The sequence below is a fragment of the Oncorhynchus clarkii genome, chromosome 13, assembly GCF_045791955.1.
Source record: "Oncorhynchus clarkii lewisi isolate Uvic-CL-2024 chromosome 13, UVic_Ocla_1.0, whole genome shotgun sequence".
NCBI classification, from domain to species: domain Eukaryota; kingdom Metazoa; phylum Chordata; class Actinopteri; order Salmoniformes; family Salmonidae; genus Oncorhynchus; species Oncorhynchus clarkii.
In genome coordinates this window covers 52553243-52566051 of record NC_092159.1, presented here as the reverse complement: position 1 = coordinate 52566051, position 12809 = coordinate 52553243, and the positions used below count along the sequence as shown (strand labels likewise).

The 12809-nt window shown below is 40.7% G+C and overlaps 1 protein-coding gene across 1 annotated transcript in view; it reads left to right on the top strand.

Moving 5' to 3' along the window:
• Positions 1-1588: 1588 nt before the first annotated feature.
• Positions 1589-12809, top strand: part of LOC139424038 (potassium channel subfamily T member 2-like) — a 91516-nt gene continuing 80295 nt past the window's right edge. Inside the window, exon 1 of the mRNA XM_071175725.1 lies at positions 1589-1683. Within this exon, the coding sequence (XP_071031826.1) occupies positions 1589-1683 (95 nt within the window). The remainder of the gene's footprint in view (positions 1684-12809) is intronic.

Below are 12809 nucleotides of genomic sequence, written 5' to 3'. Positions count from 1 at the left end.
GAAACTGCAATGGGGACGAAGATTGTACTATTTGGAGAAATGTCCTCTGGTCTAATGAAACAAAAATAGAACTGTTTGGCCATAATGACCATCGTTATGTTTGGAGGAAAAAGGGGGAAGCTTGCAAGCCGAAGAACACCATCCCAACCGTGAAGCACGGGGGTGGCAGCATTATGTTGTGGGGGTGGCAGCATTATGTTGTGGGGGTGCTTTGCTGCAGGAGGTACTGGTGCACTTCACAAAATAGATGGCATCATGAGGTAGGAAAATTATGTGGATATATTGAAGGAACATCTCAAGACTTCAGTCATGAAGTTAAAGCTTGGTCACAAATGGGTCTTCCAAGTGGACAATGACCCCAAGCATACTTCCAAAGTTGTGGCAAAATGGCTTAAGGACAACAAAGTCAAGGTATAGGAGTGGCCATCACAAAGCCCTGACCTCAATCCTATAGAAAATTTGCAGGTAGAACTGAAAAAGCGTGTGTGAGCAAGGAGGCCTGCAAACCTGACTTAGTTACACCAGCTCTGTCAGGAGGAATGGGCCAAAAATCACCCAACTTATTGTGGGAAGCTTGTGGAAGGCTACCCGAAACGTTTGACCCAAGTTGAACAATTTAAAGACAATGTTACCAAATACTAATTGAGTGTATGTAAATTAATGACCCACTGGGAATGTGATGAAAGAAATAAAAGCTCAAATAAATCGTTCTCTCTACTATTATTCTGACATTTCACATTCTTAAAAAAAAGTGGTGATCCTAACTGATTTAAGACAGGGGATTTTTACTGGGATTAAATGTCAGGAATTGTGAAAAACTGAGTTTAAATATATTTGGCTAAGGTGTATGTAAACTTGCGTCTTCAACTGTAGGTCCATTGACTGCACAGTGATGATTAGCGAGCTGGACAGTCAGTTTATTGACTGACCGTCCAGTATGAATATAAGTCCATTATCATTTCTACACAGTTTTGATTTGGTTTTAGTCATTTAAAAGTATATAGAGAAATTAGGTCCTTAAATGGATTAACTTAATATCGCGTATGACTCATAAATGGTTTATTGAGCTTACATTAACAAGAATTAGAGCATGTCCTGAATAAATGAACAAAAATAAACAAGGCATCTTCAATAGAACGACAACACATCACTATAAAGCTCATGCAAATATGATTAACTTGTTCAGTATTTAAAATGTGCCCTGCAGGGATTTGGGCTTGTAACCTACTGCTCGTAGACTCAGTATGTAATTGTTCGAGCAAATGGGTCTGCTTTCGCTGCGTCCATAAGGAGCCAGCGGATGTTCAAAGAGACAACCAGTTGCTCCGCATTCTGTCAAGCAAAAAGTACTCACGTGCATGTCACGGCGGAGCTTCCTCGACCTGTTGCATTGGAAGAAGAAAGATATTACATTGTGTCAGTAATAAATTAACAACATTTTAGGGTGCTCATACAGGTATGTGTTATTTGGAAGTTGAATAACAAAATATTTGTTAATTTTGATAAGCCCCTCTAGAGGCGTCTCTGTTTGTTCGCGTCTCAATCTCTGGCATTGTGCGCTGGTGGGTTCGGCGCTCAGGAGGGGACCATGGTAGTGGTAGAGCTGGAGAAGGAGGTGCTCCCGCTGCCTCCACGGTACCGGTTCCGAGACCTGTTGCTGGGTGACTGGCAGGCTGATGACAGGTAGGAAATCTATTCCGACTTGTTTATTCTGAAGAAACCTGTGTTGGCGCACAACAATCTAGTTTACCCATGGTACCCTGTAATTTCTCACAAGTTAAATTAATCGTCATTTGCAGTCCCTCACTAAGCTAAGAAATTCATCTTTACGTTGCCATCGCAACCAAAAAAAGAACGTAGGCTACTGTAATAATGTCATTTTTATTGATCTGGCTCTGTTGATGGCGCTGTGAAAGAGGATAGGCTACAACGAGCCACTGTGCAGCAGCAACAGGTTTCATAATGGAAAAGACTGAACTAAATGCACAGACTCCATGTTAATGCTTATGTGTGTGTGCATGCGTGTGTTTGCATAGGCATTACGTTTTTTCAGCTATGCATCTTGTCCATGCGTGGAAGTCAGGCATGTGAAATCCATTTTGATATTTATAATTATGAACGTATATTTGGGAAAGTGTTAATAATTAGGTAGTAATATCAGCCTCTGGCAGCCATTAATTTAGTCATTATACCACATATCTATTATTTATCAAGCCTTAGATTGGGTTGACTTAGCATGCTCCCTTTCTTTACCCTGGCTAGGTATGGTCAGGGCTGTTCAAAAAGCAGAACATATGGCCCTACCAAGAGTGTCTGTTAACCTGTACTTAACCATCAATTGTCAGGATAATGTATTTGTTATGGTTTCCCCATGCATATTTATTAATATGGTTATGCTTGCCACACTTGGTGTGGATATTTCATTATAGGGACTAATGCAATACTGAACCACCATTTCACAACTGGACCCCTGGTTGGGAGGTGAGAAATGAGGACCAAAATAGCAGGCTCAGGTTTTAATTGGGATGAGTTTTGTCCTGTAGGCATAACTGAGCGATTTCCGATAGATAGGCCAGCTGCAAAGTCAAAATTCATGACGAAAAACACTAACCTGCACCAAAACATTTGCTTGTTGTCTTCCTCCTGAGTGGGTGTTTAAAATCACATAATTTAAGAAGACTATATGTACTGAACAAAAATATAAACGCACATGTAAAGTCTTGGTCCTATTGTTCATGAGGTGAAATAAAAGATCCCAGAAATGTTCCATATGTACAAAAAGCTTATTTCTCTCAAATTTGGTGCACAAATTTGTTTACATGCCTCTTGGTGAGCATTTCTCCTTTGCCAAGATAATCCATCCACCAGACAGATGTGGCATATCAAGAAGCTGATTAAACAGCATGATCATTACACAGGTGCACCTTGGGTTGGGGGGACAATAAAATGCCACAGATGTCTCAAGTGTTGAGGGAGTGTGCAATTGGTATGCTGACTGCAGGAATGCCCAACAGAGCTGTTGCCAGAGAATTGAATGTTCATATCTCGATCATCAGTGGCCGACAACGTCGTTTTAGAGAATTTGGCAGTACATCCAACTGGCCTCACAACCGCAGACCACATGTAACCACGCCAGCCCATGACCTCCACATCCGGCCGAGGAGTATTTCTGTCTGTAATAAAGCCCTTTTGTGTGGAAAACTCATCCTGATTGGCTGGGCCTGACTCCCCAGTGGGTGGACCTGGCTCCCATGGGGTGGGCCTATGCCCTCCCAGACCCACTCATGGCTGCGCTCCTGCCCAGTCATGTGAAATCCATAGATTAGGGCCAAATGAATGTATTTCAATTGACTGATTTCCTCCTATGAAATGTAACTCAGTAAAATCTTTGAAATTGTTGCATGTTGCGTTTATATTTTTGTTCAGAATAAAAAGCATTGAAGAAGGCTTCCATTTAATCAACGTTATCCAATACTACAGAGGCAGTAATACTACGGTTGATTGGCCCTGGTCGCAAAAATAAACAGTCATGCTATCACATTACTGAAACAATATCTGAGATATGTCACAAATGGGGTGTTATAATCATATTTGTCTCTCAGAGCTGAAAAGGACCCTAGCTTCACTTACAATACTATTATTTCCCATGAACTCCCAAAGGTCTTATTGTTACGTGTGAAGTACAAGCCTTGTGGTCTGTGCATGGTCATCCTCTCACCAGTAGCCTCTTGTAATGTGTAACCTCACTCAGATGGGGAGAAAGATACATCCTGGTTACAGTTCAGTGGTGAAAGCCAAGGTTGTCTTTAGCACAGTGAGGCCCTTTCCTTTCTTCAGAATGCGGTTTGAATGTGATCTACATAGATATCTGTCCATCCAACCCCTAGAAAGAGTAGAAGATCAGTCTTCTTGGTATTAACTAAAACACCGTAGCCAAATGTCTGAGGAGGAGGATGGAAAATGCATATGACAGAAACAAAGTGGACATTAAGTGGGGAACATGGGGGCCATAAACATCGGGACTGTCCCCATTGTCTGCATGGCTGAGAGCTTCCAGGAACACTGAGCAGATGTGCTTCAACTGCTGCTCCCAGAGAGAGCACATTGTTGTACTACTTATGTATAATGTATTCCCTGCTGTAGTGGAGATGGCTGGGTGCTCATCACTCCAAAGGCTTCAGCAGGCACAGTGCTGCTCCGAGGGACACAGTGGGATCTCTTCATGTTCACTCTGCACTCCTCTTTGTTAAATGTGGCAGCAGAAACTCTCTCACACACTCTCTCTCTCACGCACGCACGCACGCACGTACGCACGCACGCACGCACGCACACACACACACACACACACACACACACACACACACACACACACACACACACTAAACTGACTAAACGATGTTTGAAGCTGGTGTGGTGATGGGAATGTAAGGGTTTGAGTGTGTGTGTGTGTGTGTGTGTGTGTGTGTGTGTGTGTGTGTGTGTGTGTGTGTGTGTGTGTGTGTGTGTGTGTGTGTGTGTGTGTGTGTGTGTGTGTGTGTGTGTGGTCATGTGAGAGAGAGTTAGTGAGAAAAAGAGTGAGCGAAAGACAGAGACAGAATGAAAGCGAGAAGGAGGGATGCAGGGCATTTTATCCTATCCTGATTCATGGTGTTGATCCCAATGGCTGTGGGAGTATTACCAGGTAAAAATTGACTCGGTGCAGGAGAGAGTCGGCTAATTAATGGTGACAGACAGCTTAATTCCCAGGCTGAATCACAGACAGTTTGTCCCGCATGTCACAATGTTTACTCTATTAATCAATGCTTCAACACTCTCCCACTTACACACACACACACACACACACACACACACACACACACACACACACACACACACACACACACACACACACACACACACACACACGGAAACAAACAAACACGTACATACTCACACTAGGATCCTCACACACATGCTTACATATGCACACACACACACGTACATATCACATACTTACACACACACACAACCAGAGAATGTTCACACATCTACGTACATAGTCACACATGTTCACACATCCAGGCACACACACGCTTGCACGCATAAGTTATCTTTTTTCACATACACACACATTGTGCTCTGGGAAAACACACATTACTGAGCCCTTTAACTCCCCCTCCACTCACTCCGTCGCCCATGGACCCTCTTCCCCTTCACTATTTCCTCAACACATAGTTCCATGTCATTACTTTACCCTCCTTGAACTCCCTCCTCCCCTTTCCTCCCCTTTCCGTGTTTGTTTTGATTGCTGGAGTGCCTCTTGTCTTCACACACCACAAACACTCTACTCAGACTTCCACTGAAGTAGCCTCGTGGCAAACATTCCTGTAAGCTCGCGAGATCAGGCGGCTTATAAGGCCGCTCAAGGCCTCTCGTCTGGATTCTGAATTCTGAATTTAACTACAGCAGTGGTGATATTGTATGGTTTATGCTGTGATATGCTAAAAATATTCATTTGTCAACTATCAGCGAACGCTATTGTTACCGACAGTACCTTCTGTTAGCAGGTATGACACAAGTATTGTAAACGTTCATCCTGAGATGAAATGCAATGATCACCACAACAGACAAGGGTTTACAGCTTGAAGTACAGCTGTAAACTCTTGTTATTTTCTGCCGATTATTGCCTTTCAGCTCAGAGTGAACCTTTACAATTGCTTCCCTCGTTTGTTTGACCTATCATCATCGTATAGGTCAGGTGACGGGAGCTGGACTTGCCCCCTCATTGGTTGTTCCATGTGAGCGGTGACAAGGATATTTTACTTTCATTAGTAAAGCAGTGATGGTCTTGAATCAAGCACTTGATGGACCATTTGTACACAACCCAGAGCTTAATACTTCATCAAGTGTTTGTTTGATGGTTGTCTATACACAACAAGAATAATGTCTGTGCAGCCTTCATACTTGGTGCTCACTATGGCATGGCAATCTATTCAAGTGCCAATGTTTCGTTCCAACACCCACTTGCCAGTCTGAGGTTGGATGACATACACACACAGACACACACAGTTTATGACACACACAGAGGGAAAGGAATCTCCCCCACAGTATGACTTGTTTGGCTGAATTGTTTGGAGTGGAATGAGACAGTCTCATCACAGCAGCCAGTCTCATTGGGGCTTAGAGCAAAGTCTGGTATTATCATACAAATGAGAGCTTTTTGTCTTTAAGACTAAATCTCTTTTTGACCATCGCCTTCCCCCATCATCCCTCATTCAATCTCACCCACATCTCTGCTATTTTCTCTTCCAATGCTCCAGCTCCTTCTGGCTCAATTTGGCAAGGATGAAAGAACCGGAACATGATTAGTAGCTATTGAAACTGCTAATATTCATAGTCTGCTTCTCCCTGATCACTATGAGGAAGTGATCTGTTGCTGCTCTATATCTAGATCTGAGATAGATTTTACATCTTGTAAATTAACTCATCTAATGTGATTCTCCAATAAGGAATCCAGCATTACAGAGAATTATGCAGCACAATGGTTGATACGAGGGACAGAATAGTACAAGGAGAGTGATACAGAGATACAGATGGAGTCTGTGATCAAATCTGAGGCAGGGAGAGAGGAGGTGGTGGAGGTGAGAGGGGCATTGTGGGTGTCAGAGTCCACAAAGCTCTAATGAGCTTCCTGATTGATGTGAAGTGTTTTGGGTAAACCTCCAACACACCCAGTAGGTAAACATTAGCATCAAAGTAAACAACAAAAAACAGTTTTAATGTGAATTAATTTGGTTGGGGTTTTTAATTGGCAAGCAGAATCATCCACAATGTTTAGCCCTAAAGCTGAGGCACGGTGGGCAGATAATGGTGGCATCTCAGCCTTGACAAATTGAACAGTGCCTGGGCTGAACGGAGGAGGCAGGCCTTCATTCAGAAATCAAATTAGCAGGGAGGTAGAGAACCTAGGCAGACTCCTGGCCCATGTTGTTGGTTGGTGTGTTCTTCTCTCACCATGCAGTGGGGAATACTCTGGTTCGTATTGTGTAATGTTGGGTCTCCCGCTCTGCTAGGTACAAGATACTGTAGCCATATCCCGTCTCTTAGTAGGAATGTTGTGTATCAGAACAGTGTGTTTTGTACCTCACCTGGTCTCAGTTTAATGTATGAAATATGTTGATGTGTTCTCCTCTCCTCTCAACATCCAGTGGGGAGTACTCTGTATCATAATAATACTGTATAATGTTGGGACTGCCTCCATACTCTGTATCATAATAATACTGTATAATTCTGGGACTGCCTCCATACTCTGTATCATAATAATACTGTATAATGTTGGGGCTGCCTCCATACTCTGTATCATAATAATACTGTATAATGCTGGGACTGCCTCCATACTCTGTACCATAATAATACTGTATAATGTTGGGACTGCCTCCATACTCTGTATCATAATAATACTGTATAATGCTGGGACTGCCTCCATACTCTGTATCATAATAATACTGTATAATGTTGGGACTGCCTCCATACTCTGCATCATAATAATACTGTATAATGCTGGGACTGCCTCCATACTCTGTATCATAATAATACTGTATAATGTTGGGGCTGCCTCCATACTCTGTATCATAATAATACTGTATAATGCTGGGACTGCCTCCATACTCTGTACCATAATAATACTGTATAATGTTGGGGCTGCCTCCATACTCTGTATCATAATAATACTGTATAATGCTGGGACTGCCTCCATACTCTGTATCATAATATTACTGTATAATGTTGGGGCTGCCTCCATACTCTGTATCATAATAATACTGTATAATGCTGGAGCTGCCTCCATACTCTGTACCATAATAATACTGTATAATGCTGGGACTGCCTCCATACTCTGTATCATAATAATACTGTATAATGCTGGGACTGCCTCCATACTCTGTATCATAATAATACTGTATAATGCTGGGGCTGCCTCCATACTCTGTATCATAATATTACTGTATAATGCTGGGGCTGCCTCCATACTCTGTATCATAATAATACTGTATAATGCTGGGGCTGCCTCCATACTCTGTATCATAATAATACTGTATAATGCTGGAGCTGCCTCCATACTCTGTATCATAATAATACTGTATAATGCTGGGACTGCCTCCATACTCTGTATCATAATATTACTGTATAATGCTGGGGCTGCCTCCATACTCTGTATCATAATAATACTGTATAATGCTGGAGCTGCCTCCATACTCTGTATCATAATAATACTGTATAATGTTGGGACTGCCTCCATATTCTGTATCATAATAATACTGTATAATGTTGGGGCTGCCTCCATACTCTGTATCATAATAATACTGTATAATGCTGGGACTGCCTCCATACTCTGTATCATAATAATACTGTATAATGTTGGGACTGCCTCCATATTCTGTATCATAATAATACTGTATAATGTTGGGGCTGCCTCCATACTCTGTATCATAATAATACTGTATAATGCTGGAGCTGCCTCCATATTCTGTATCATAATAATACTGTATAATGCTGGGACTGCCTCCATACTCTGTACCATAATAATACTGTATAATGCTGGGACTGCCTCCATACTCTGTATCATAATAATACTGTATAATGTTGGGGCTGCCTCCATATTCTGTATCATAATAATACTGTATAATGCTGGGACTGCCTCCATATTCTGTATCATAATAATACTGTATAATGTTGGGGCTGCCTCCATACTCTGTATCATAATAATACTGTATAATGCTGGGACTGCCTCCATACTCTGTATCATAATAATACTGTATAATGTTGGGTCTGCCTCCATACTCTGTATCATAATAATACTGTATAATGCTGGGACTGCCTCCATACTCTGTATCATAATAATACTGTATAATGTTGGGGCTGCCTCCATATTCTGTATCATAATAATACTGTATAATGCTGGGACTGCCTCCATATTCTGTATCATAATAATACTGTATAATGTTGGGGCTGCCTCCATACTCTGTATCATAATAATACTGTATAATGTTGGGTCTGCCTCCATACTCTGTATCATAATAATACTGTATAATGCTGGGACTGCCTCCATACTCTGTATCATAATAATACTGTATAATGTTGGGGCTGCCTCCATATTCTGTATCATAATAATACTGTATAATGCTGGGACTGCCTCCATATTCTGTATCATAATAATACTGTATAATGTTGGGGCTGCCTCCATATTCTGTATCATAATAATACTGTATAATGTTGGGGCTGCCTCCATACTCTGTATCATAATAATACTGTATAATGCTGAGACTGCCTCCATACTCTGTACCATAATAATACTGTATAATGTTGGGGCTGCCTCCATACTCTGTATCATAATAATACTGTATAATGCTGGGACTGCCTCCATACTCTGTATCATAATATTACTGTATAATGTTGGGGCTGCCTCCATACTCTGTATCATAATAATACTGTATAATGCTGGAGCTGCCTCCATACTCTGTACCATAATAATACTGTATAATGCTGGGACTGCCTCCATACTCTGTATCATAATAATACTGTATAATGCTGGGACTGCCTCCATACTCTGTATCATAATAATACTGTATAATGCTGGGGCTGCCTCCATACTCTGTATCATAATATTACTGTATAATGCTGGGGCTGCCTCCATACTCTGTATCATAATAATACTGTATAATGCTGGGGCTGCCTCCATACTCTGTATCATAATAATACTGTATAATGCTGGAGCTGCCTCCATACTCTGTATCATAATAATACTGTATAATGCTGGGACTGCCTCCATACTCTGTATCATAATATTACTGTATAATGCTGGGGCTGCCTCCATACTCTGTATCATAATATTACTGTATAATGCTGGGGCTGCCTCCATACTCTGTATCATAATAATACTGTATAATGCTGGAGCTGCCTCCATACTCTGTATCATAATAATACTGTATAATGTTGGGACTGCCTCCATATTCTGTATCATAATAATACTGTATAATGTTGGGGCTGCCTCCATACTCTGTATCATAATAATACTGTATAATGCTGGGACTGCCTCCATACTCTGTATCATAATAATACTGTATAATGCTGGAGCTGCCTCCATATTCTGTATCATAATAATACTGTATAATGCTGGGACTGCCTCCATACTCTGTACCATAATAATACTGTATAATGCTGGGACTGCCTCCATATTCTGTATCATAATAATACTGTATAATGTTGGGGCTGCCTCCATACTCTGTATCATAATAATACTGTATAATGCTGGGACTGCCTCCATACTCTGTATCATAATAATACTGTATAATGTTGGGTCTGCCTCCATACTCTGTATCATAATAATACTGTATAATGCTGGGACTGCCTCCATACTCTGTATCATAATAATACTGTATAATGTTGGGGCTGCCTCCATATTCTGTATCATAATAATACTGTATAATGCTGGGACTGCCTCCATATTCTGTATCATAATAATACTGTATAATGTTGGGGCTGCCTCCATATTCTGTATCATAATAATACTGTATAATGTTGGGACTGCCTCCATACTCTGTATCATAATAATACTGTATAATGTTGGGACTGCCTCCATACTCTGTATCATAATAATACTGTATAATGCTGGGGCTGCCTCCATACTCTGTATCATAATAATACTGTATAATGCTGGGACTGCCTCCATACTCTGTATCATAATATTACTGTATAATGTTGGGGCTGCCTCCATACTCTGTATCATAATAATACTGTATAATGCTGGAGCTGCCTCCATACTCTGTACCATAATAATACTGTATAATGCTGGGACTGCCTCCATACTCTGTATCATAATAATACTGTATAATGCTGGGACTGCCTCCATACTCTGTATCATAATAATACTGTATAATGCTGGGGCTGCCTCCATACTCTGTATCATAATATTACTGTATAATGCTGGGGCTGCCTCCATACTCTGTATCATAATAATACTGTATAATGCTGGGGCTGCCTCCATACTCTGTATCATAATAATACTGTATAATGCTGGAGCTGCCTCCATACTCTGTATCATAATAATACTGTATAATGCTGGGACTGCCTCCATACTCTGTATCATAATATTACTGTATAATGCTGGGGCTGCCTCCATACTCTGTATCATAATAATACTGTATAATGCTGGAGCTGCCTCCATACTCTGTATCATAATAATACTGTATAATGTTGGGACTGCCTCCATATTCTGTATCATAATAATACTGTATAATGTTGGGGCTGCCTCCATACTCTGTACCATAATAATACTGTATAATGCTGGGACTGCCTCCATACTCTGTATCATAATAATACTGTATAATGTTGGGACTGCCTCCATATTCTGTATCATAATAATACTGTATAATGTTGGGGCTGCCTCCATACTCTGTATCATAATAATACTGTATAATGCTGGAGCTGCCTCCATATTCTGTATCATAATAATACTGTATAATGCTGGGACTGCCTCCATACTCTGTACCATAATAATACTGTATAATGCTGGGACTGCCTCCATATTCTGTATCATAATAATACTGTATAATGCTGGGGCTGCCTCCATACTCTGTATCATAATAATACTGTATAATGCTGGGACTGCCTCCATACTCTGTATCATAATATTACTGTATAATGTTGGGGCTGCCTCCATACTCTGTATCATAATAATACTGTATAATGCTGGAGCTGCCTCCATACTCTGTACCATAATAATACTGTATAATGCTGGGACTGCCTCCATACTCTGTATCATAATAATACTGTATAATGCTGGGACTGCCTCCATACTCTGTATCATAATAATACTGTATAATGCTGGGGCTGCCTCCATACTCTGTATCATAATATTACTGTATAATGCTGGGGCTGCCTCCATACTCTGTATCATAATAATACTGTATAATGCTGGGGCTGCCTCCATACTCTGTATCATAATAATACTGTATAATGCTGGAGCTGCCTCCATACTCTGTATCATAATAATACTGTATAATGCTGGGACTGCCTCCATACTCTGTATCATAATATTACTGTATAATGCTGGGGCTGCCTCCATACTCTGTATCATAATAATACTGTATAATGCTGGAGCTGCCTCCATACTCTGTATCATAATAATACTGTATAATGTTGGGACTGCCTCCATATTCTGTATCATAATAATACTGTATAATGTTGGGGCTGCCTCCATACTCTGTACCATAATAATACTGTATAATGCTGGGACTGCCTCCATACTCTGTATCATAATAATACTGTATAATGTTGGGACTGCCTCCATATTCTGTATCATAATAATACTGTATAATGTTGGGGCTGCCTCCATACTCTGTATCATAATAATACTGTATAATGCTGGAGCTGCCTCCATATTCTGTATCATAATAATACTGTATAATGCTGGGACTGCCTCCATACTCTGTACCATAATAATACTGTATAATGCTGGGACTGCCTCCATATTCTGTATCATAATAATACTGTATAATGTTGGGGCTGCCTCCATACTCTGTATCATAATAATACTGTATAATGCTGGGACTGCCTCCATACTCTGTATCATAATAATACTGTATAATGTTGGGTCTGCCTCCATACTCTGTATCATAATAATACTGTATAATGCTGGGACTGCCTCCATACTCTGTATCATAATAATACTGTATAATGTTGGGGCTGCCTCCATATTCTGTATCATAATAATACTGTATAATGCTGGGACTGCCTCCATATTCTGTATCATAATAATACTGTATAATGTTGGG